The 25,136-nt window shown below is 38.2% G+C and overlaps 1 protein-coding gene across 1 annotated transcript in view; it reads left to right on the top strand.

Annotated features, from left to right (window-relative positions):
• The first annotated feature begins 795 nt into the window (after positions 1-795).
• LOC110147413 (phospholipid-transporting ATPase ABCA3-like) overlaps positions 796-25,136 on the top strand; it is a 227,198-nt gene continuing 202,857 nt past the window's right edge. The window contains exons 1-4 of the mRNA XM_070461131.1: positions 796-923; positions 18,054-18,117; positions 18,447-18,699; positions 20,957-21,084. Of these exons, the coding sequence (XP_070317232.1) occupies positions 796-923; positions 18,054-18,117; positions 18,447-18,699; positions 20,957-21,084 (573 nt within the window). The remainder of the gene's footprint in view (positions 924-18,053; positions 18,118-18,446; positions 18,700-20,956; positions 21,085-25,136) is intronic.

Here is a 25,136-nt window from a genome sequence, read left to right on the forward strand (position 1 = left end):
GCCTGGCGGGCTACAATCCATGGATTCGCAGAGACGGACACGACTAACAGTTAGTCGGAGCGACTAACACTTTCACAAAGCAGCAGAGAGAGGATTAGACCTCGGACAGTCAGAATTCAAAACCTGTGATTCGCTAAGTTACACTGGAACTGGGCAATCGGGTGGGGTCTGCCAAGAGGAGCAAGCATCAACGAAACTGGGGAGCAGGAGAAAGGTTTGCTGCTGGGTGAGCCGGAAACCTGGTGGGACAGGGCAGAGCGCCACGCGCCGACGGGTGGTAGGGTTAGGGTAGGGGTAGGCTGAGCAGGCTGGAGAAAAGGGCTGCGCGCCTTACGCCCGCGAGACGATGGGGCTGGGGGGAAGCTTTTGTGTGGCCAGCCTCTGGGGGGTTACAGGGCCCTGTGCCTGCACCTTGCCTCTGAAAGTTGTCTGTTTAACCTCGACCGACTCTCCTTAAACTTCCTGCCATCAGCCACTGGTTCCGCTGAAGATGACCTTGACATATTAAAGAGAAGGCGGCCCGCGAGTTGTGGAGGATTGTGGGGTCATCCAGTAGAGTCCATTGGCAAGGAACCTGGAGAGCAAGCGACAGGGTGCCAAGGTAGGGCCTTGAGGACAGCGGGGTTGACGGGGTGAAGTAGGCTGAAAAGCGAGGAAGGAGAGGGCTGACGGATACTGAGGCGATAGGAAGAGCAGAGGGGGCGCTCGGCTGATCGAGGCTAGCTTGAGACCGGGATGGGTATGCGCTTGCGCGGGGAAGGGGCTGAGGCGGCGCCCCTTTGCTGAAAGCAGCGCATGCGCGCGCGGCAGCTGCCGCAAACCTGCGGGGGCGGGGGGAGAGGGCCGGTTGCTGCGAGTGGGGCGTTGGGCGGAGCAGCTTCTGAGGCAAAGGTGGAGGTAGTGGCGGTTGAGAGGCTTGAACGGTGAGTGTCAGAACCTCCGAGACCTTGGTCTTTCTTCCCAAGTTCCCCTGCTCAGGGGAATGCTCCCAAGACTCCCCGGGAGGCCGACCCCATTGCCCGCACTCAGAACTTACAGCCCGAAAGTGCCTTCTCCCGCTTACCCCGATGTCCCCCCTCAAAGAAAAAGGGAAAAAAAACAAAAAAAGTCCACAACTCTCTATGCTCCCCTCCAAAACAAAACTAAACCAGAAAAACAACTCCAAAATAGCCCATGTGTATTACTTTTTACATATTATATAAGAATTATATATAATTAAGAAGAATTATATATATATAATATGTATTGTATATTATACATATATGTATATATTATACATATTTATATTATATGGTGGTCCAGTGTCATATTCCCTCCTCGTTGTGTTGCCTCTTTACCATGATGTATTGCTGTTACTATTAGTTTAACTTTGATTTCACGTATATTTCTCTCTGCCTCTGATTTATTTCATTTACCATAATGCCCTCATGTTATAATACATTTAGTACTATGTAAGTTGATCATATATAGCCTTTATTATGTTGAGTTACATTCCTACTGTACCCAATTTGTTGAGAGTTTTTAATCATGAAAGAAAATTTTTGCAATGCCTTTCCTGCATCCATTGAGAATTTTGTCTTTCAGCCTGTTAATAGTGTGTCACTTTTATTGATTTCCATATATTAAACCATTCTTGCACCCAGGGATAAATCTCAGTTGATCATAGTCTGTAATCCTTTTAATATGCTATTGAATTTGTTTTACTAGTATTTAGTTGAAACTGTTTGCATCTGTAATTATCAAAGATATTAACCTCTGGTTTTCTTTTCTTGTATCTATCAGTCTTTGATGTCCTTGTAAAAGGAGTTTAGGAATGTTCCCTCCTCTTCATTTTTTGGGAAGACTTTGAAAATGATTGGTGTTAATTCTTCTTTAAATGTGTGGTGGCTGAAGGAGGTTGGTAAAATTCACCAGTGAAACCACATGGTCCTCGACATTTTTGTTGTTGTTTGGGAGTTTTTTTTTTTTAATACTAATCTCCTTATTCATTATTGATTTGTACAAATTTTCTATTTCTTAGTAGTTCCATCATAGTAGGTTGTGTGTTTTTAGAAACAACGATTTCTTCTAGGTTCATGGTATTCCCTTATCCTTTGTGTTACTGTGGTGTCGATTGCAAAATCACCTATTCCGTTTTTTATTTAATTTTGAGTCTCCTTTCCTTTTATTAGTGTAATAAAGCTTTGTCAGTTTATCTTTTTTAAAAAAAATTCTTATTTTTTTAACCTTTTCTGTGGTATTCATGGACCCTATTTCATTTATTTCTGCTTTTGACCTTTGTTATTTCCTTCCTTCTTCTAACTTTGGGCTTAGTTTGCTCTAATTCCTTGAGGTTTACAGTCAGGTTGTCTGTCTGAGATCGTTTCTCTCAGTGTATACATTGATATTATAACCTTCCCTGTTAGAAATGCTTTGGCTGCATCCCATAAGTGTTGGTGTGCTGTGTTTCCTTTTTCCTTTGTTTCAGGATACATTTTGAATTCCCTCTCTTCTTTGACTCATTGAATGTTCAGAAATGTATTGTTTCATTTTCACACATTTGTAAATTTTTCAGTTTACTTCCCATTATTGATTTCTATTTCTTACCATTGTGGTCAGGAAAGATACTTGGTATGATTTCAGTCTTCTTATATTTCCTAAGGCTTGTTAAGTGACCTATATATAATCTCTTCTGGAGAATGTTTCATGTGCACTATAGAATATGCTGCTGTTGAGTGGAATGTTCTTCATATTTCTGCTACGTCAGTTTGCTCTAAGGTAGAGTTCAATTATAATGTTTCCTAATTAAATTTCTCTCTGGATGGTATATATGTTTTTGAAAGTCAGGTATTGAAGTCCTCTACTATTATTGTATTGTTGTCTCTTTATCCTTTCATATCTGTTAGTATTCAAGTGATGTGTTTAGGTATTTCAAACTTGGGTAAATACTTTTGTTTTTAACTTATTCTTTAATTGGAGGAAAATTGTTTTACAATATTATGTAATTCAACCATAATTTTATATGTATATATATATATATATATCACCTCCCTCTCTTGAGCCTCCCTCTGCTCACCCCCACCCCTCTAGGTAATGTACAGAGCCCTGGACTAGGCTCCCTGTGTTATATAGCAACTTCTCATTAGCTATCTGTTTTACACATGGTAGTGTATATATGTCAATGCTACTTTCACCATACATACTACTTTCTCCTTCCCCAACCATGTCCACAAGTTCATTCTCTATATTTGCATGTTCATTCCTTCCCTGCAAATAGGTTCATCAATACCTTTATTCTAGATTCCCTATATATGCATTAATATACAATGTTTGTTTTTCTCTTTCTGAATTACTTCACTATGTAAAACAGGCTTTAAATTCATCCACCTCACTAAAACTGAGTTAATTCTTTTTTATGGCTGAATAGTATTCCATTGTATATATGTATCAAAACTTCTTTATTCATTCATCCATCTATGAACAGTTAGGTTGCTTCCATGTCTGAGCTATTGTAAATAGTGCTGGTACTTTGGGGTACATGTGTCTTCTTCAGTTATGGGTTTCTCAGGGTATATGCCCAGTAGTGGGATTGCTGGGTCATATGGTAGCTTTTTTTTTTAAAAGAAATTTCCATACTGTTCTTCATAATGGCTGTATCAATTAAATTCCCACCAGCAGTGCGAGAGGGTTGCCTTGTCTCCATATCTTCTCCAGCATTTATTGTTTGTAGATTTTTTTGATGATGGTCATTCTGACTGGTGTGAAGCGATGCCTCACTGTATTTTGATTTGCATTTCTCTGCTTCCCTGGTGGCTCAGATGGTAAAGAATCTGCCTGCAATGTGGGAGACCTGGGTTCAATTCCTGGGTTGGAAAGATCCCCTGGAGGAGGGCATGGCAACCCACTTCAATATTCTTGCCTGGATAATCTGCCTGGACAGAGGAGCCTGGCAGGCTACAGTCCATGGGGTTGCAAAGAGTTGGACATGACTGAGCGACTGCACACACATGCACAATAGTAAGTGAAACTGAGCATCTTTTCATGTGTTTATTGGCCATCTGTATGTCTTCACTGGAGAAATATCTGTTTAGGATTTAGGTCTTCTGCCATTTTTTGATTGGGCTGTTTGTTTTTCTGATATTGAGCTCTGTGGTGAAATTAATAGACACTTACTCCTTGGAAGGAAAGTTATGACCAACCTAGACAGCATCTTAAAAAGCAGAGATGTTACTTTGTAAACAAAGATCCATCTAGTCAAGGCTATGGTTTTTCCAGTAGTCATGTATGGATGTAAGAATTGGACTATAAAGAAAGCTGAGCACTAAAGAATTGATGCTTTTGAACTATGGTGTTGGAGAAGACTCTTGAGAGTCCCTTGGACTGCAAGGAGATCCAACCTGTCCATCCTAAAGGAGATCAGTTCTGGGTGTTCATTGGAAGGACTGATGTTGAAGCTGAAACTCCAATACTTTGGCCACCTGATGCGAAGAGCTGACTCATTGGAAAAGACCCTGATGCTGGAGGGATTGGGGACAGGAGGAGAAGGGGATGACAGAAGATAAGATGGTTGGGTGGCATTACCGACTCAATGGACGTGAATTTGGGTAAACTCCGGGAGTTGGTGATGGATAGGGAGGCCTGGAGTGCTGTGGTTCATGGAGTCACAGAGCCGGACACGACTGAGCAACTGAACTGAACTGAAGCTGTGTATATGTTTTGGAGATTAGTCCTTTGTCAGTTATTTTGTTGTAATTATTTTCCCCCATTCTAAGGGTTACCTTTTAATCTTGTTTATTCTTTTCTTTGCTGTGCAAAAGCTTTTAAGTTTAATTAGGTCCCATTTTTTTATTTCTGTTTTTATTTCTATTACTCTAGAAGGTGAGTCATAGAAGATCTTGCTGAATTTATGTCAAGAGTGTACTGACTATGTTTTCCTCTAAGAGCTTCATAGTTTCTGGTCCTATATTTAAGTCTTTAATCCATTTTATTTTTGTGTATGGTGCTAGGAAGTGTTCTAATTTCATTCTTTGTTCTTTTGTTTTGAATGAAAAGTGTTCTTTTCGTACTGTCCAGTTTTCCCAGCATGACTTATTGAAGAGGCTGTCTTTTCTCCATTGTATATTCTTGCCTCCTTTGTCAAAGATAAGGTGTCCATAGGTGTGTGGGCTTATCTCTGGCTTCCTATCTTGTTCCATTGGTCTATATTTCTGTTTTTGTGCCAGAACCATTCTGTCTTGAGGACTGTAACTTTGGAGTAGAGTCTGAAATCAGGAAGGTTGATTCTTCCAGCTCCATTTTTTTCTCAAGGTTGCTTTGGATATTCGGTGTTTCTCATGTGAACATACAAATTGTATATTTTTGTTCTGGTTCTGTGAAAAATATCATTGTTAGTTTGAAAGGGATTGCGTGTAAATTGTTTTGGGTAGTATGGTCATTTTCACAATATTCTTTCAATCCAAGAACATGGTATATCTCTCCATCTGTTTGTGTCATCTTTGATTTCTTTCTAGTGTCTTATAGTTTTCTGCATACAGGTCTTTTGTCTCTTTAGGTAGATTCATTTCTAGATATTCTTTTTTTGCAGTGGTGAATGGGATTGTTTTCTTAATTTCACTTTATGTATATATTTCTGTTAATGTATAGAAATATAAGGGATTTCTGTGTATTAATTTTATATCCTGAAGCTTTACAATATTTATTCATTGATTAGTCATAGGAATTTTCTGGTGGCATCTTTAGCGTTTTCTATGTATAGTATCATGTCATCTGTAAACAGTGAAAGTTTTACTTCTTTTCCAGTCTGGATTCTTTAAATTTCTTTTTCTTCTCTTACTGCTATGGCTAGGACATCCAAAAGTATATTGAATAATTGTGGCAAGAGTGGACACCCCTGTCTTATTCTTAATATTAGGGGAAATGCCTTCAGTTTTTCACCACTGAGAATAATGTTTGCTGTGGGTTTGTCATATATGGCTTTTATTTTGTTGGGGTATGTTCCTTCTGTGCCTGCTTTCTGGAGAAATTTTATAAATGGGTGTTGAATTTTGTCAAAAGCTTTCTCTGCATCTATTGAGATGATCATATGGTTTTTATCTTTCAATTTGTTAATATAGTATATCACATTGAATAATTTGCATATTTTGAACAATCCTTGCATCCTTGGTTTAAAGCCTACTTGATAATAATGTATGATCCGGTTAACCTGTTGGATTCTGTTTGTGAGAATTTTGTCAAGGATTTTTGCATCTATATTCATTAGTGATATTGGCCTGTAATTTTCTTTTTTGATAGTATGTTGTCTGGTTTTGGTATCAGGATGATGGTGGCCACCTAGAATGAGTCTGGGAGTTTTCCTTCCTCTGGAATTTTCTGGAAGTTTGAGCAGGATAGGCGTTACCTCTTCAGTACACTTTTGGTAGAATTTGCATGAGAAGCCATCTGGCCCTGGGCTTTTGTTTGTTGGAAGATTTTTTGTTTTTTAATCACAGTTTCGATTTTCCTGCTTGTGATTGGTGTTAATGGTTTTCATTTCTTTCTGGCTCTATTTTGGAAGGCTGTACTTTTCTTAGAATTTGTCCATTTCTTCGAGGTTGTCCATTTTATTGGCTCATATAGTTGCTCATAGTAATCTTTTATGATCCTTTGTATTTCTGCATTTTCTGTTGTAAATTTTCCTTTTTCATTTTTAATTGGATTGATTTGAGTCATCTCCCTTGATTTCTGGATGTTCTAGCTAATGGTTTGTCAATTTTGTTTATCTTATCAAAGAACCAGCTTTTAGTTTGATTGGTTTTTGCTCTTGTCTCTTTCATTTCTTTTTCATTTATTAACTGCTCTGATCTTTATGATTTCCTCCTACTAACTTTGTGGGGGTTTTGTTCTCTTTTAGTTGCTTTAGGTGTAGGGTTAGGTTGTTTATTTGATGTTTCTTTTGTTTCTGAGATAGGCACGTATTACCATAAACTACCCTCTTTGTACTACTTCTATTGCATTTCATAGGTTTTGTATTGTTGTGTTTTCATGGTCATTTGCTTTTAGGTGTTTCTTGTTTTCTTCTTTAGTTTCTCTAGTGACCTCTGGGTTGACCAGAAGTGTACTGTTTAGCCTCCATGTGTTTGTGTTCTGTATAGTTTTTCCCCCTGTAGCAGACATCTAATCTTACAATGCTGTGGTTAGAAAGGATGCTTGAGATAATTTCATTTTTTTAAAATTTACCAAGGCTTGACTTGTGACCCAAGATATGATCTATCCTAGAGAATGTTCCATGTGCACTTATGGAGAAAGTGAAATCTACTGTTTTTGGATGAAATGCCCTGTAGATATGGAGAAGGCAATGGCAACCCACTCCAGTACTCTTGCCTGGAAAATCCCATGGACGGAGGAGCCTGGTAGGCTGCAGTCCATGGGGTCGCGAAGAATCAGACATGACTGAGCAGCTTCACTTTCACTTTTCACTTTCATGCATTGGAGAAGGAAATGGCAACCCACTCCCGTATTCTTGCCTGGAGAATCCCAGGGACCGGGGAGCCTGGTGGGCTGCCGTCTATGGGGTTGCACAGAGTCAGACACGACTGAAGCGACTTAGCAGCAGCAGCAGCCCTATAGATATCAGTTAGGTCAAACTGGTCCAATGTATGATTTAAAGTTTGTGTTTCCTTATTAATTTTCTACCTGAATGATCTGTCCATTGGTAAAGGGGTATTAAAGTCTCCCACTATTACTGTGTTGCTGTCTGCTTTCCCCTTTAATACTTGTTAGCATTTTCCTTATGTATTGATGTGCTCCTCTGCTGGGTGCATATGTATTTATAATTGTTATATCTTCTCTGATTGATCCCTTGATTATGTAGTGTCTTTCCTTATCTTTTGTAACAGTCTTTATCTTAAAGTCTATTTCTCTGATGTGACTGTTGCTATTTCCACTTTCTTTTTATTACCATTTGCATGGAATATTTTTTTCCAGCCCCTCACTTTCAGTCTGTATGTCTCCCTAGGTGTGGGTTGGGTCTTTTGTAGACAGCATATATAGGGGTCTTGTTTTTCTATCTATTCAGCCAGTGCCAATCTATGTCTCTTATTTGGAGCCTTTAATCCATTTCCTAATCCAGGAAGCCAAAATGTATTAGAGGAAGCTGACTAGGAAGCTCAGTTGGTAAAGTATCTGCCTTCAATCCACCTGCAGGAGACCCTGGTTCAATTCCTGGGTTGGGAAGATCTGGTGGAAAAGGATAAGCTACCCACTGCAATATTCTTGGGCTTCCCTTGTGGCTCAGCTCATAAAGAATCTGCCTGCAACATGGGAGACTGGGTTTGATCCCTGGGTCAGGAAGATCCGCTGGAGAAGGGAAAGGCTACCCACTCCAGTATTCTGGCCTGGAGAATTCCATGGACAAATAGTCAGACTGAGTGACTTTCAATTTAATTCATTTACATTTAAGGTAATTATTAATATGTAATTGTAATTATTGTAATTGTAAGGATTGTAATTATTGATCCTGTTACCATTTAGTTTATTGTTTTGGGTTTGTTCTTATAATCCTTTTCTGTGTTTCCTGTCTGGATAAGATCCTTTAGCATTTGTTGAAGAGCTGATTTGGTGTTGCCGAATTCTCTTAGCTTTTGCTTGTATTTTGTAAAGCTTTTGATTACTCCTTCGAATCTGAATGAGATCCTTGCTGGGCACAGTAATCTTTGTACATTTTTTGCTTTCATCACTTTAAGTATGAAATCCTACTACTGTCTTCTCACTTGCAGAGTTTCTGTTGAAAGATCAGCTGTTAGCCTCATGTGGATCACTTTTATGTTATTGTTTCTTTTCCTTTGATGCTTTTAATAATTTGTTCTTTGTGTTTAAATTTCATTAGTTTGGTAAATATACACTTTGGTGTGTTTCTCTTTGGGCTTATCTTGTATGCAACTCTCTAGGTTTCCTGTACTTGAGTGGTTATTTCCATTCACATGTTAGAAATTTTTTGACTAAAATCTCAAATATTTTCTTGTACCCTTTATTGTTCTCTTCTTCTTTGGGACCCCTATAATTTGAATGTTGGTGCACTGATGTTGTCCCATAAGTCTCTGAGAGTGTCTTCATTTATTTTAATTCTTTTTTCTTTATTCTCCTCTGTTTCACTTTGACCATTCTCTCTCCCAGCTCACTTACCATTTTTCTGTCTCAATTATTCTGGTATTGATTCTCTCTAGTGTATTTTTAATCTTACATATTGTATTGTTCATTGCTGATTATCTTTTCTTTATTTCTTCCAGGTCCTTTTAAAATATTTCTTACAACTTCTCAATCTGTGCCTCCAGAGTATTTATCTGTGCCTCCAGATAAATACTTTATTTATTATTTATTTATTTATTACTTGCCTTTATTTCCAAGATTTTCGATCATCTTTACTGTGATTGCTTTGAATTCTTTTTTCTGGTAAACTGCACATTTCCTCTTCATTTCTTTGATCTTGTGTTTTACCATGTTCCTTCATCTGCTACATGTTTCTCTGTATTTTCATTTTTTTAAAAATGTATTTGGGGTCTCCTTTCTGAAAGCAGAAAGGTTGTTGTTCCTCTTAATTGTGGAGTCTGCCCCCATGGGTGGGATTTTCTGTCTATATCATCTGTCCATAGATGTAAGTGAGGTGTTTAGAGTCTCCCTCTGTCACTGCATCACTATAAATGTCTCCTTTTATAGCTATAAGCAGTGACAAATATTATTTTCTTGTGCTCCAAAATCACTGCAAATGGTGACTGCAGCCATGAAATTAAAAGATGCATCCTCTTTGGAAGGAAAGCTATGACATACCTAGACAGCATATTAAAAAGGCATCACTTTACCAACGAAAATCCATTTAGTCATAGCTATGATTTTCCAGTAGTCATGTACAGATGTGAGAGTAGGACCATAAAGAAGGCTATATTCATGCTAAGTCACTTCAGTTGTGTCCAACTCTTTGTGACCCCATGAACTCTTTGCAACCCTCTTTGTAACCCGCCAGGCCACTCTGTCCATGGGATTCTCCAGGCAAGAATACTGCAGTGGGTTGCCATTTCCTTCTCCAAAAGAAGGCTGAGCACTGAAGAACTGATGCTTTCAAACTGTGCTGGAGAAGACTCTTGAGAGTGTCTTGGACTGCAAGATCAAATCAGTCAATCCTAAAGGAATTCAACCCTGAGTATTCATTGGAAGGACTGATGCTGAGGTGGAAGCTCCAGTATTTTGGCAACATGATGCAAAGAATTGACTCACTGTAAAAGATCCTGTTTCTGGGAATGATTGAAGCCATAAGGAGAAGAGGGTGGCAGAGGAGATAGTTAGATAACATCACTGACTCAATGAACATGAATTTGAGCAAACCCTGGGAGATGGCGACAGACAGGGAAGCCTTGGGTGCTGCAGTCCATGGAGTTGCAAAGAGTTGGACATGACTTATAGCTGAACAACAAATAGCTATTACCATTTGCTTTATGTTTTCAGGTACTCCTAAGTTGGGTGCCTATGTACTTAAAATTGTAATATTTTCTTCTTGGATTGGTCCTTTGAACATTATGTTGTATCCTTTTTTTTCTCTTGTAATAGTCTTTATTTTAAAGTCCGTTTTGTCTGATATTAATATTGCTACTCCAGCTTTCTTTTGATTTTCATTTGCCTGGAATACCTTCCTTTTTCCATCCCCTTTCTTTCATTCTCTATGTGTCCCTAGGTCTCAGTGGGTCCCCTGTAGACACCGTATATAGAGGTCTTATTTTTGTATCCATTCAGCCAGTCTGTGCCTTTTGATTGGAGTGTTTAATCTATTTACATTTAGGATACCTACAGATGTGTATGTTCTTATTGCCACTTTGTTCATCATTTTTTGTTTTGTAGGTCTTTTTTCTTTCCTTCCTCTTTTGTTCTCTTGCAATTTGCTGACTATCTTGTTGTGTTTGTATCTTGTTGTGTTTGTGTTTTGTTTTTTCATTTTGTGTATGTGTATCTATTGGAGATACTTGATTTAAAGTTATCGTGAGGTTTTGATATAGCAGTCTATATACGTACAAGATTGTTTTAAGTTGATGTTCTCTTAATTTCAAATGTATTTCTAATATCCTACATTTGTATTCTCTTCTCATTTTTGCTTGTTTTGATGTTGTATTTGTGTGCAAATTATTTCCTGCCTTTATTATATGTCTGCCTTTACCAGTGAGCTTCCTCATGCATTATTTTCTTGTTTCTTAGTTGTAGCCTTCTCTTTTCTGCCTAGAAATATTCCCTTAGAATTTTTGTGAAGCTGGTTTGGTGGTGCTGAATTCTCTTAGTCTTTCCTTCTCTCTGAAACATCTGATTCCTTCATTAAATCTGAATAAGAGTCTTATTAGGTACAGTATTCTTCTTGGTTGTACATTTTCCCTTTTCATCACCACATATATAATGCCACTACCTTGCAGTACATGAACCAAGAGCTTTCAGATGTACAAGCTGGATTTTAAAAAGGCAGAGGAACCAGAGATCAAATCACCAGCATCTGTTGGATCATAGAAAAAGCAAGGGAATTCCAGAAAAACATGTACTTCTGCTTCATTGACTGTGCTAAAGCCTTTCACTCTATGGTCACAACAAACTCGAAAATTCTTAAACAGATGAGAATACCAGACCTGTATGCAGGTCAGGAAGCAACATTTAGAACCAAACATGAAACAATGGACTGGTTGAAAATTGGGAAAGGAGTACTTCAAGGCTATATATTGTCACCTTGCTTATTTAACTTATATGCAGAGTACATAATGCACAATCCTGGGCTGGATGAATCACATGCTGGAATCAAGACTGCCAGGAGAAATATCAACAACCTCAGATATGTGGATGCTACCATCCTAATGGCAGAAAGTGAAAAGGAACGAAAGAGCCTCTTGATGAAGGTGAAAGAGGAGAGTGAAAAAGCTGGCTTAAAACTCAGCATTCAAAAAACAAAGATCATGGCATCCTGTCCCATCACTTCATGGCAAATAGATAGGGAAAATATGAAAACAGTGGCAGATTTTGTTTTCTTGGGCTCCAAAATCACTGTGGATGGTGACCACAGTTGCAAAATTAAAAGACAGTTGCTACTTGGAAGAAAACCTATGACAAACCTAGATGGTGTATTAAAAAGCAGTGACATCACTTTACTAACAAAGGTTCCTATAGTCAAAGCTGTGGTTTTTCCAGTAGTCATGTATAGATGTGAGAGTTGGACTGTAAAGAAGGCTGAGTGCCAAAGAATTGATGCTTTTGAAATGAAAGAGTTAATTCTTAGGTAGGTTGCTAAGGAGTCCACAGCCCTCGAGGAGGGGAAAGGAGTACAAGGCCCTCGAAGAGGAGAAAGGAGTTCAGGGCTCTTGAGCAGGAGAAACAGACAAACTTTTTTTCTTCTACGTTGCTTTGACTTAATGACATAAGGTGTTTTTTTTCTTAAACTCTGAGTTATTATGGCAACAATCTATTTCTTCTAAGACTAACTTTCTTTAAGCCCAGAGATAATTTTTACACAACAAAACAATTCACCTTGCTGAAGGGTATGTTTTTCCTTAAACTCTGTACTAATGATTATATAACAACAACGTATCTTGCCTTAGGACATGTTTCTCTTTCTTAACAAGAACCTTCTGACTAATTCTGTTATCTTATGTGGAAGTGGGTCTGGTAACACCTTTATATTGTTAGTTCTAATCCTGTTACATTAAGATGGATGCTGTGGGAGCAGGTCTTGTTCAGTTCAGTTCAGCTCAGTCTGTCCGACTCTTTGCGACCCCATGAATCGCAGCACGCCAGGCTTCCCTGTCCTTCACCAACTCCTGGAGTTTACACACACTCATGTCCATCAAGTTGGTGATGCCATCCAGCCATCTCATCCTCTGTTGTCCCCTTCTCCTCCTGTCCCCAATCCCTCCCAGCATCACGATCTTTTCCAGTGAGTCAACTCTTCACATGAGGTGGCCAAAGTGTTGGAGTTTCAGCTTCAGCATCAGTCCTTCCAGTGAACACCCAAGACTGATCTCCTTTAGGATGGACTGGATGGATCTCCTTGCAGTCCAAGGGACTCTCAAGAGTCTTCTCCAATACCACAGTTCAAAAGCATCAATTCTTCAGCACTCAGCTTTCTTCACAGTCCAACTCTCACATCCATACATGACCACTGGAAAAACCATAGCCTTGACCAGACGGACCTCTGTTGGCAAAGTAATGTCTCTGCTTTTTAATATGCCCTCTAGGTTGGTAATAACTTTTCTTCCAAGAAGTAAGCATATTTTAATTTCATGGCTGCAATCACCATCTGCAGTGATTTTGGAGCCCAAAAAAATAAAGTCAGCCACTGTTTCCACTGTTTCCCCATCCATTTGCCATGAAGTGATAGGACCAGATGCCATGATCTTAGTTTTCTGAATGTTGAGCTTTAAGCCAACTTTTTCACTCTCCTCTTTCACTTTCATCAAGAGGCTTTTTAGTTCCTCTTCGCTTTCTGCCATAAGGGTAGTGTCATCTGCATATCTGAGGTTATTGATGTTTCTCCCAGCAATCTTGATTCCAGCTTGTACTTCTTCCAGCCCAGCATTTCCAATGATGTACTCTGCATATAAGTTAAATAAGTAGGGTGACAATATACAGCCTTGATGTACTCCTTTTCCTATTTGGAACCAGTCTGTTGTTCCATGTCCAGTTCTAACTGTTGCTTCCTGACCTGCATATAGGTTTCTCAAGAGGCTGGTCAGGTTGTCTGGTATTCCCATCTCTTTCAGAATTATCTATAGTTTCTTGTGATCTACACAGTGAAAGGCTTTGGCATAGTCAATAAAGCAGAAGGAGATGTTTTTCTGGAACTCTCTTGCTTTTTTGATGGTCCAGCAGATGTTGGCAATTTGATCTCTGCTTCCTCTGCCTTTTCTAAAACCAGTTTGAACATCTGGAAGTTCATGGTTTACATATTGCTGAATCCTGGCTTGGAGAATTTTGAGCATTACCTTACTAGCGTGTGAGATGAGTGCAATTGTGCAGTAGTTTGAGCATTCTTTGGGACTGGAATGAAAACTGACCTTTTCCAGTCCTGTGGCCATGCTGAGTTTTCCAAATTTGCTGGCACATTGAGTGCAGCACTTTCACAGCATCATCTTTCCGGATTTGAAATAGCTCCACTGGAATTCCATCACCTCCACTAGCTTTGTTTGTAATGATGCTTTCTAAGGCCCACTTAACTTCACATTCCAGGATGTCTGGCTCTAGGTGAGTGATCACACCATTGTGATTATCTGGGTCGTAAGATCTTTTTTGTACAGTTCTTCTGTGTATTTTTGCCACCTCTTCTTAATATCTTCTGCTTCTGTTAGGTCCATACCATTTCTTTCCTTTATCGAACCCATCTTTGTATGAAATGTTCCCTTGGTATCTCTAATTTTTTTTTTAGGAGATCTCTAGTCTTTCCCATTCTGTTTTTTCCCTCTATTTCTTTGCATTGATCACTGAGGAAGGCTTTCTTATCTCTCCTTGCTATTCTTTGGAACTCTGCATTCAGATGGGAATATCTTTCCTTTTCTCCCTTGATTTTTGCTTCTCTTCTTTTCACAGCTATTTGTAAGACCTCCTCAGACAGCCATTTTGCTTTTTTGCATTTCTTTTCCATGGGGATGGTCTTGATCCCTGTCTCCTGTACAGTGTCATGAACCTCCATCCATAGTTCGTCAGACACTCTGTCTATCAGATCTAGTCCCTAAAATCTATTTCTATTACTAGTAACCAACTGAAAAAGTATATAAGGCCTTGATAAGATTAGCACAGCGGTCACTCTCCGTACCCCTTCTGATGTCTGTGTCAGAAGCTTTCTCTGTCCCTTTTTCACTGTAATAAAACTCCTGCCACACAAAAGCTCTGAGTGATCAGGCCTCGTCTCTGGCCCTTAAAGGAAATCAAGCCTGAATTTTCACTGGAAGGACTGATGCTGAAGCTGAAGCTCCAATACCTTGGCCACCTCATGTGAAGAGCTGACTCAGTGGAAAAGTCCCTGATACTGGGAAAGATTGAGGGCAGGAGATGAAGGAGGTGACAGAAGATGAGATGAATGGATGGTATCTCCAACTCAGTGGACATGAGTTTGATGAAATTCTGGGAGATAGTGAAGGACAGGGAAAACTGGTGTGCTGCTGTCCATGGGGTTGCAAAGAACTGGACACAACTATTTAACTGAATAGCAACAACCTTGTGGTGTGCAGAATTCTTCTGAAAAATCAGCTGATAACCTTATGGGATTTCCCTTGTGTGTTTTTTGTTGCTTTCCCCTTGTTGCTTTTAATATTTTTTCATTGTATTTAATTTTTATCAATTTGATTAGTATGTGTCTTGGCATTTTCCTCCTTGGGTTTATCCTGTTTGGGACTCTCTGCACTTTATGGACTTGGGTGACTGTTTCCTTTCCCATGCTATAGAAGATTTTAGTGCTTATATCTTTAAATTTTTGCTTAGGCCCTTTCTCTCTCTCTTCAACTTTTGGGGCTCCTATAATGCAAGCATCCCAAATGTTTAACTTTGGGACTAATGTTGTGTTAACATTGCCACAGAAGTTTCTTAAACTGTCCTCAGTTCTTTTATTCTTTTGTTTTATTCTGTTCTGTGGCAATGATTGCCACCATTCTGTCTTCAAGCTAACTTATTTGCTCTGTCTCATTTTCTACTATTGATTCCTTTTAGTATGTTTCATTTTAGTTATTGTATTCTCCAACTCTTTTGTTGTTGTTCTTTGTTTCTTTTAGCTCTTTTTTAAAGATTTCTTGTATCTTTTTGGTCTGTTCCTCAATTCTTTTTCTGAGATTTTGGGTCATCTTTACTATCATCACTATGAGTTATTTTTGGGGTAGATTGTTGCCTATCTTCTCTTAGTTGTTCTTTTGGAATTTTATTAATATCTTCTTCCTTCATCTGCACCATATTCCTCTGCTACTTCATTTTGTCTAACTTTCTGTGTTTGCAGTCTTCATTCCACCAAGTGCAGGATTGCAGTTAACTCTTCTGTTGTCTCCCCTCTGGTGTGTAAGATTGGTCTGAGAATCTTGTGCAGGCTTCCTGGTGGGAGGGACTGGTTCCTGCCCACTGGTGGAGAGAGCTGGGTCTTGTCCCTCCAGTGGACAGGGCTGTATTGGGGTTTGTTTAGAGGTGACTCTCGCCTTAGGAATACTGTAGGCAGTCTGTCTCCTGATGAGTGGGGCTGTATTCCCACCCTGTTGTTGTTGGCCTGAGACATCCCAGAGACTATTGGATGGATTGTGTCTTGGTGTCAGTGTGGTGGCCCACAGGAGAGCTCACACCAGTGAGTATTTCCTGGAACCTCTGCCACCAGTGTCCTTGTTTCTTCAGTGAGCCACAGCTGTCCTCTGCCTCCCCAGGAGACCCTGTAAGATCAGCATGTTGGTCTGGAGCAGGTTCCTATGAAGTTACTACTTTTTCCTTGGGTCCTGGCATAGATACATAAGACCCTGTGTGTGCTCTTCAAGAGTGGAGTTTCTGCTTCTCACAGTCCTACGAAGTTCCCCCAATCTTGTCCACTGTTCTTCAAAGTCAGATGTTCTGGAGACTTCTTCTGAAACCAGACCCTCAGTCTGGGTAGCCTGATATGGGGTTCTGTCTCAGTTCTTGTGAGACAGTCTCTGTAATATATGTTCCAGTTTGTAGGTTGCCCATCTGGGTGGTATGGGATTTTATTGTGAATGCATGCTTCATATTGCCTTGTTGTGGCTTCTTTGTTTTTGGATATAGAGTATCTTTTTTGGTAGGTTCTAGTCATTTTTGTGGATGATTGGTCAGCAGTTAAGTATGATTTGGGTGTTTTCATGAGAGGAGGCAACTCATGTCCTTCTACTCTGGCATCCTGTTTCCAGCCTCCTAAGTATGTTATTCTTTAATGCTAGTGTAAGTGAGACTTGTTTCCTTAACTTCCTTTTTGGATGGCTTGTTATTAGTCTGTAGGAACATATCTGATTTTGTATGTTTATTTTTGTGTTCTGCAGCATTCCTGGATTCATATGATTACTTTCATTAGTTTGATTGATCTAAAGGGTTTTTTGTGTGGAATCCTTTGGATTTTCTCTGTATAAGATCATGCTATCTATAAATACAGACTGTTTCACTTCTTCCCTTATGATTTAGATATGTTTCATAATTGTCCTGACTAAAACATCCATTACTGTGTTGAATACAAGTGGCAATAATGGGTATCCTTGTCTTGCTCTAGATTTTAAGAGAAAACACTTTCAGTTTTTCAGTGTTATATATGATGTCAGCTGTGGACATTTCATATATGGCCTTTATTATGTTAAAGTACCTTGTTTGTGTACACAATTTGTTGAGTGTTTCCGTTATTGAAGAGTGTTGAATTTTGTTACTCTTTCTGTGTTGAGATTATTATATGATTTTTATCTTTTAGTAATTAGTGTATTACATTTATTGATTTGCATATACTGAACCATCCTTGCCTTACAAGGATAATTCCCCTTGATCATGATCTGTGGTGCTTTAATTGTGCTATTGGATTTGGTTTGCTCAAGTATTTTGAGGAGTTTTGCATCTTTATTTATCAGGAATATTTGCATGTAGTTTTCTCATAGTGTCCTTATGTGGCTTTGATATCAGCATAACTCTGGCCTCATAAAATGAATCTGGACATGTTCCCCTACCCTTCCATTTTTTGAAAAGTTTGAGAAAGATTGGTGTTAGTAGAATTTACTTGTGAAGCCATCAGGTCTTCGAAAGTAGCATAAGCATATCAGATCCTGTTTACTTATGCCATCTTGAGAAATGGAACCACATCTTACTGTTTGTTTAGCTACTTCTTTGTTTTCTGACCACATTAGAACATTATTATATATTAAGGAAATTCCTGAACAGAAAAATACAAGCAATTTAATTTTCTTTATTTCAAATACAAAAACATTTTTGCTATCAAACTTTGAGACTGATTAAGGAGAAAATTAGGAGAAAGAAGTAATACTGTTATTTGCTTGATGTTCACATTATTAGGTAATTAACATTAAAAAAAAACTTTTTCTCCATTGCTGGAATTGAACATACACTTTTTGTAGAAGAATGGATTTGTTGACACTCAACCAGTTGACAGTGCTCCTCTGGAAAAATTTTACCTTAAAGGTATGTAAAGGTATCCTTGGAAAATGTCCCTAAATGCCCATGTGGTGCAGTTTGGAGTTTGGGTGTGGGTGGGGTTGGGTTTATATACATGCGCACACTTGAAAAATCAATTCCAGAGCTGAAAGTAGCTCTTTCAAATGTATGAAACTGCATTAATCAATAGTATAGTCTGACCTGTAAGAAAACTGGTTAGGGGAGTTGGATGGATGATATGAAACTTTAGCTGTTCCAGGGTGAAATTGGCAGAAACTTAATATAATAGAACTATCTATTTGCTTTGAATGTGTACTCTTAAGTTAATTAACACAATCTTTTTGTTCCTCTTCTAGAGGAGGCAGTTCTTTAATTTAATATTGGAAGTCGTAACTACATTGGCGTTTCCAATGATGCTTTTGCTCTTACGTGCTGTTATTCATATAACTGTTGCTGGACCTTACAGTTTTACTTCTCAACCCATCAGTACTCTGCCTTCATTCCTCCAAAATGATGAAACATGGGAATTGATTTATGTGCCTTCTAATATTGATGTGGTAAAAGAGATCACTGAGAATGTGAAGAGGAATCTAAACATCAGTATAAAAGGTTAGAAATTAAGGTTTTCTGTAAAGCTTATCATTAACGTTTTTGATGGAGCTGAAACAGTATAGAGAAAAGAATAAGAATAAAGTTGGATGAATCACACTGCCCAATTTGAACATTTCTCTCTGGCTGCTTTCAAGATATTTTCTGTCTTTATTTTTCAAAAGTTTGATTATGATGTGTCTGTGGATATCTTTGGCTTTTTTCTTTGGGGTTCACTGAGCATTTTGAATCTGTAAGTTGCACAAAGTTGGGGGACTTTACAATAATTATTTTTAAAATTGTTTTTTAACACGGCCATCTTTCTCCTCCTCTAAGACTATGATGATACATTTTGTATTGTTCCACAGGTTGTTTAGGCTCTGTTCAACTTTTGTCTAATCTTTTTTTTCCTCTCTTGTTCAGATTAGAAAATTTCTATCTTGAATGACTCCTTCCTGTATTATAACTATACAGGTATTGAGCCATCAAATGAGTTGTGTTTTTTAAAGCACAAAGTGATCACCTCCTGATTTGTTTCCCTTAATTAAGTAACTTTTTTGAGATATAATGCACATTCCATACTTTCACCTGTTTGAAGTGTGTAATTCAGTGGCTTCAGTATATTCACAGAGGTGTGCAACCACTGCCACAATTAATTCTAAAGCATTTTTATCACCAAAAATAAATTCCAAAATCTTTAGTCATAGCCCCACAATTATCCATCCCTATCAAGATAAGAAAAACAGTAATTCCCTTTTATGTCTACAGATTTGCCTATTATAAATCTTTTATATAAATAAATGGTTTACATATGAACCTTTAATATAAATTGTTTACATGTAAACCTTTTATATCAACTTTATAAAATGCAATATGTGGTCTTTCATGATTCTCTTCTTTTTTTTTTTTTTTCCTTCCATTTATTTTTATTTGTTGGAGGCTAATTACTTTACAACATTGCAGTGGTTTTTGTCATACATTGAAATGAATTAGCCATGGATTTACATGTATTCCCCATCCCGGTCCCCCCTCCCACCTCCCTCTCCACCCCATCCCTCTGGGTCTTCCCAGTGCACCACCAGGCCTGAGCACTTGTCTCATGCATCCAACCTGGGCTGGTGATCTGTTTCACCCTAGATATACATGTTTCGATGCTGTTCTTTTGAAACATCCCGCCCTCGCCTTCTCCCACAGAGTCCACAAGTCTGTTCTATACATCTGAGTCTCTTTTTTCTTTTTTTGCATATAAGGTTATCGTTACCATCTTTCTAAATTCCATATATATGTGTTAGTATACTGTAATGGTCTTTATCTTTCTGGCTTACTTTGCTCTGTATAATGGGTTCCAGTTTCACCCATCTCATTAGAACTGATTCAAATGAATTCTTTTTGATGGCTGAGTAATATTCCATGGTGTATATGTACCACAGCTTCCTCATCCATTCGTCTGCTGATGGGCATCTAGGTTGCTTCCATGACCTGGCTATTATAAACAGTGCTGCGATGAACATTGGGGTGCACGTGTCTCTTTCAGATCTGGTTTCCTCAGTGTGTATGCCTAGAAGCTTATACTTAAAATGTTTTCAGGGTTTACTCATGTTGCATGCATCAGTTCTTTATTCCTTTTCATTGTCAGATAATATTCCATTGTATGGATACACTGCATTTAATTGGTACAATATATCTTTCACCAGTTGAAGGACATTTGGGTTGTTTTTTACCTTTTGGCTACTATAAATAATACTGCTACAAACATTCATCTATAGGTTTTATGTAGACATAAGTTTTCATTTCTGTTGGTTATACAACAAGAGCAGAATAAATGTGTCATATGTTTACTCTATTTTTAACTTTTCAAGGAAATGCCAGACTGTTATCTAAAGTCGTTATACCATTTTACATTCTGATTAGCAGTGAATGAAGGTTCCACATCCTCTCCAGCACTTGTTATCTTCTGTCTTTTTGATTATAGTCATCTCAGTGGATGTAAAGTGATTTCATTGTGATTTCAATTTGCATTTCCCTCACTACTAATGACTTATCTTTATATGTGCTTTAAAATGATTATTTAAAATTGCAATAAAATCTTATAAAATTTTTATCAAAATATTTTGAACCCCAAATATCCATTAAGTAGTTGTGATACCAGTATTTAAGAAACAGTGTTTTCAAATTTGCATATTTGGATAGAAGGTTTTTGTCCATATAAATTTATATATTTTCTTTCAGAAGGGATTATCATATATGTTTTTAAGTGAACAATTTTACTTCTCTATAGTTCAAGGTTTTTCTTCAGAAATTGAGTTTGAGAAGTACATTAAGTATGACTATCGAGCTTATAAAGTGCTGGCTGCCATTGTTTTTGACTGTGACTTCAAAAATAGGCATGATCCATTGCCACTTCAGGTGAGAAAGTTGTATTTAGAGTTTTGTAAATAGTTTTCTTGTAATTGGATTTTTAGTTTCTATGATTTTAATGAATTTTGTATTATCTACCCTATTTTATCAGTGAAGAAACTAATTTTCCCAAGATCAAACTACTTGTATAAAATAAAGCAAGAATATGAATCCAGATTTGAGTAGCTTTAATGTCTGTGTTTGTAGCTTTTGAAGTATGCTAATAAGGGAAGAACTGTATCTTTCATGCACAGGACTCCTGATCAATGGGACTCTTGGACTACTCACACAGTGCTTCTAGTTTTGCAAAAGGTAGTGAATTGCAGTCATACAAAGAGCCTTTTCTTTAAATGAGACATAGAATTTAAGTCCTTCCATAAATCTCTAGAGAAAACTCTAAGGCTTACCCACATTGATCCAGATTAGAGTGCATCATAACCCAAGAGAAGGAAAGAAAAAGACAGTGCTTGGAACTTGGTGCCTCCTTAGCAGATCTTATAAACATTGTATCCTGGTGGTGACGAAAACAAAGGGCAATCTGTAACAGCTCCACATGGAGCCAAATTCTGTATTTAGAAAACAGATGCTTGTCAGTAGAAGGCAAGATTAATAAAACCACTCGTAGAACGATACATATTCTTTCTGTGTGTCCTATCCTTTCATGACTTTTCTTTTGTGCCAACTTCTATTTACCAAGTCAGAATTATCCATATACAGATATATGTTTAGGCTCAACAATATACATTGGCTCAAAGTGTCTTCAGTGCTATTTTAAGTTTCAGTCTTACTGCTGAATAATAAGGCTTCCCTGGTGGCTCAGACAGTAAAGCGTCTGCCCGCAGTGCGGGAGACCTGGGTTCGATCCCTGGGTCAGGAAGATCCCCTGGAGAAGGAAATGGCAACCCACTCCAGTACTTTTGCCTGGAAAATCCCATGGACGGAGGAGCCTGGCAGGCTGCAGTCCTTGGGGTCACAAAGAGTTGGACACGACTGAGCGACTTCACTTTCACTTTCTTTTCACGTATAACACTGTTAAATTTAGGTTATGCAATGTGATGATTTGAAATGTGTATGTTGCGAAATGATTACCACAGTAAGGTTAGCTGATATATTCCTCACCTCACAGAATTACGAGTTTTGTGTGTGGTGAGAATATTTAAGATGAGTAAGATCTGGGGATCTAATGTATTGCATTCTGCTTGGTCTGTTTTGATGATTTTTCTAAAACCTTTTGATCTCTATTGATTTCATGTATAGCATAGACCATATAATAATATCTACCAGCTTTCCCACATCTTATGTGACTTTCTCTTTTTAAATTTTATTTATTATTACTATTTTGACTATGCTGAGTCTTGATTATGGCATGCGGGCTCTTCTTTGCATTGCAAAGGCTTCTCTAGTTGTGGTATGTAGCCTGCGGGCTTAGTTGCCCTGCAGCGTATAGGATCTTAGTTCCCTGACCAGGGATCAAACCCACATCCCCTGCATTGAAAGGTGGATTCTTTACCACTGGACCACCAGGGAAGTCCCTTACGTGGCTATCTTGACAGATCTTTTGTTCATCTACAAGGATCCACAAGGAAATCAAACTAAATCTCAGATATGATCATGTCACTGTCCTGATGAAAAGACTTCGGTGACTTCCAATGTCCAGAGCCCTTTGCACAAATATATGGCTATCAATATCCTAGTACTTGGCTATCTCTGATATGCCTTACCAAACTTTTTATGTTCCAGCAGTACTTAACTTACAGAAATTACCTGGAAACACTGTATTGCTTTTTGTTTCAGGGTCTTTGGCCACATTTTCTCTGCTGTACAAATGCTACTGTGAATTCCCATTCAAATTCCCACTCAGCTTCCACACCTGTCCCTTTCTTTTCTGTCTTCATCACAACCTGCACATATTTCTGTTAGTTAGAATTCGTATGGGAACAGACACTACTGAATGCATTTCAACAAAAAGGTTTTTATATAAGGAAATATTTACAGATTCACATTCTAGATTTTAATCACTCTTGACAAACACTTCAGAGAATCTAGCTTACCTGTTTAGATGAACCATACCCTTCTTGAGCCTTTAGTTATCAGGTCATAGTTGCTGCAAATGGTCTTAACTGTTTTCTGTGGAAAAGTAAGCACCAAGAGGTGCCCCCATGTACCTCACTGTTTTCATTATGCAACAGTAACCTTAATCGTGATTAATTGCTTCCTCTCATATCATAATTTGTTTATATGCCAGTGTACCAGTGTGAGTAGCTCAGTAATACTAGGTGATAATTATACAGCTATTTGGTGGAAGCTTTACTGTATCTCCTCTTGAAAGTCTGCTACCCCAGGAAACAAGGCCTTTAATGCAACAGAACTTGAGCTTGTAAGGATGGGATGTATAAATTCCACAAGTAGGTCTCTGGGAGTGATTAGAAGGGCCAGTTCTAATTCCAAGCCTTGGTTCCCCTACCCTTATGTTTTACCAAGAACATAGAGCCGTATACCAATTATTGTTACATAGGCCACATCCTATGGCACCATGTCCCAGATTAACAGAGCATTATCCTTACCTGAAATGTAATAGGCATTTTCAGTTTCTTCTCTCAGGTCTGCTGCTTCTGACTCATAATGGCATATAGTAAGAACTATAGATCCCGTGGTTCCGGTGCCCATTATTGTATCTCCTTAACTATAAAATAGGTCCCCTGCTAGAGGCATATTGTGTGCCTTTACCCCTATTGCAGACCCATTTCTTTTTCTGAACTCCACTGAAAATTTTTACATCATAAATAGATCTGACCAGTTCTCTCAAATGTGGTATATGCCATCACCAAAATTTTGAAAAAGAGGCTCATCAAAAAAGAGGCCCACCACTTTTTGCAGTGTTTTTTTTTTTTTTTTTTGAGTACAGTGTACAGCAAAGCTACTCTTTGAGGATATATCCTGGCATACCTCAGAGACCATTGGACCCATAAAAAGCTCGCCAGTTAGCGAGGTCCTGAATCTTTATAGGCTTTATTTCTCAACATGTGGTAAGCAAATGTCTTACTAGGGCATTTAGAATGCTTGTCACTTCCTGTTTATCAGGTCTAAATGCAAATGCAAATTCATGGGACTTAAAATATATAGACCATTTTGTAAAATAATAACAAAGTTGGAAGACTTATATAAAACATATAAAACTATAGTAATCATTGAAGTGTATTAGTGGCATATGATCAACAAATGTATCTATGACATAGAACAGAAAGCCCAAAAGTAAGTTTTCTTTAATATAGTCATTTGGAACTTCATTGTGGTTTAGTGGCTAGGATTCTGATCCCAATGCAAGGGCCTGGGTTCAATGCTTGGTCATGGAACTGGGTTGCACATGCCACAGCTAAGAGATCACATGCTGCAATTGAAGATCCTGCATGCAGCAGCTAAAGATTCTGCATGCCACAGCTAAAGATTCCTCATTTCACTGAAAGATGCTGCATGCCACAACTGAAGGATAACACATACCATGACAAATATCGAAGATATCACATGCCACAACTAGACTGGGTGCAGCCAAATTAATTAATTAATTCATTTTTAAAAATAGAAATACAAAGGCACCAAAGAAATCTTATGGGGAAAGAAAGATGTTTTCAGTAAATAGTGCTGTAATGATTGGGTGTGTATATGGAAAAAATAAACCTTGAACTGACCTCATACTACACACAAAAAATTAGCTCATGAATTTTAGATTTAAATGTCAAAGCTAAACCCAGTGCTTTTAGAGTAAAGCAAAGACAAGTATCATCTTTACTTGGGAGTAGCAAAAGTTTTTCAGATCACAGAAAGTGATAACCATTAAAGAAAAAATTAATAGATTAACTTTTATCAAACTTTTAGAAACTTCTTATCATCAAAAGACACTGTTGACTTCTGGTCTGGACAGGATGGTGGGGACTCATTTCTCTCTGTCATTCCTCACTAAGCACAGCTGGATGTAATGCAAGGGCAAAGCAAAACTCTGAAAAGCGATAAGAACCCTGCAATTTGTTTTAAGACCTCATGCCTAGAGGAGTAACACAAGGGCA

Source organism: Odocoileus virginianus, chromosome 33 (genome assembly GCF_023699985.2).
Source record: "Odocoileus virginianus isolate 20LAN1187 ecotype Illinois chromosome 33, Ovbor_1.2, whole genome shotgun sequence".
Lineage (NCBI taxonomy): Eukaryota > Metazoa > Chordata > Mammalia > Artiodactyla > Cervidae > Odocoileus > Odocoileus virginianus.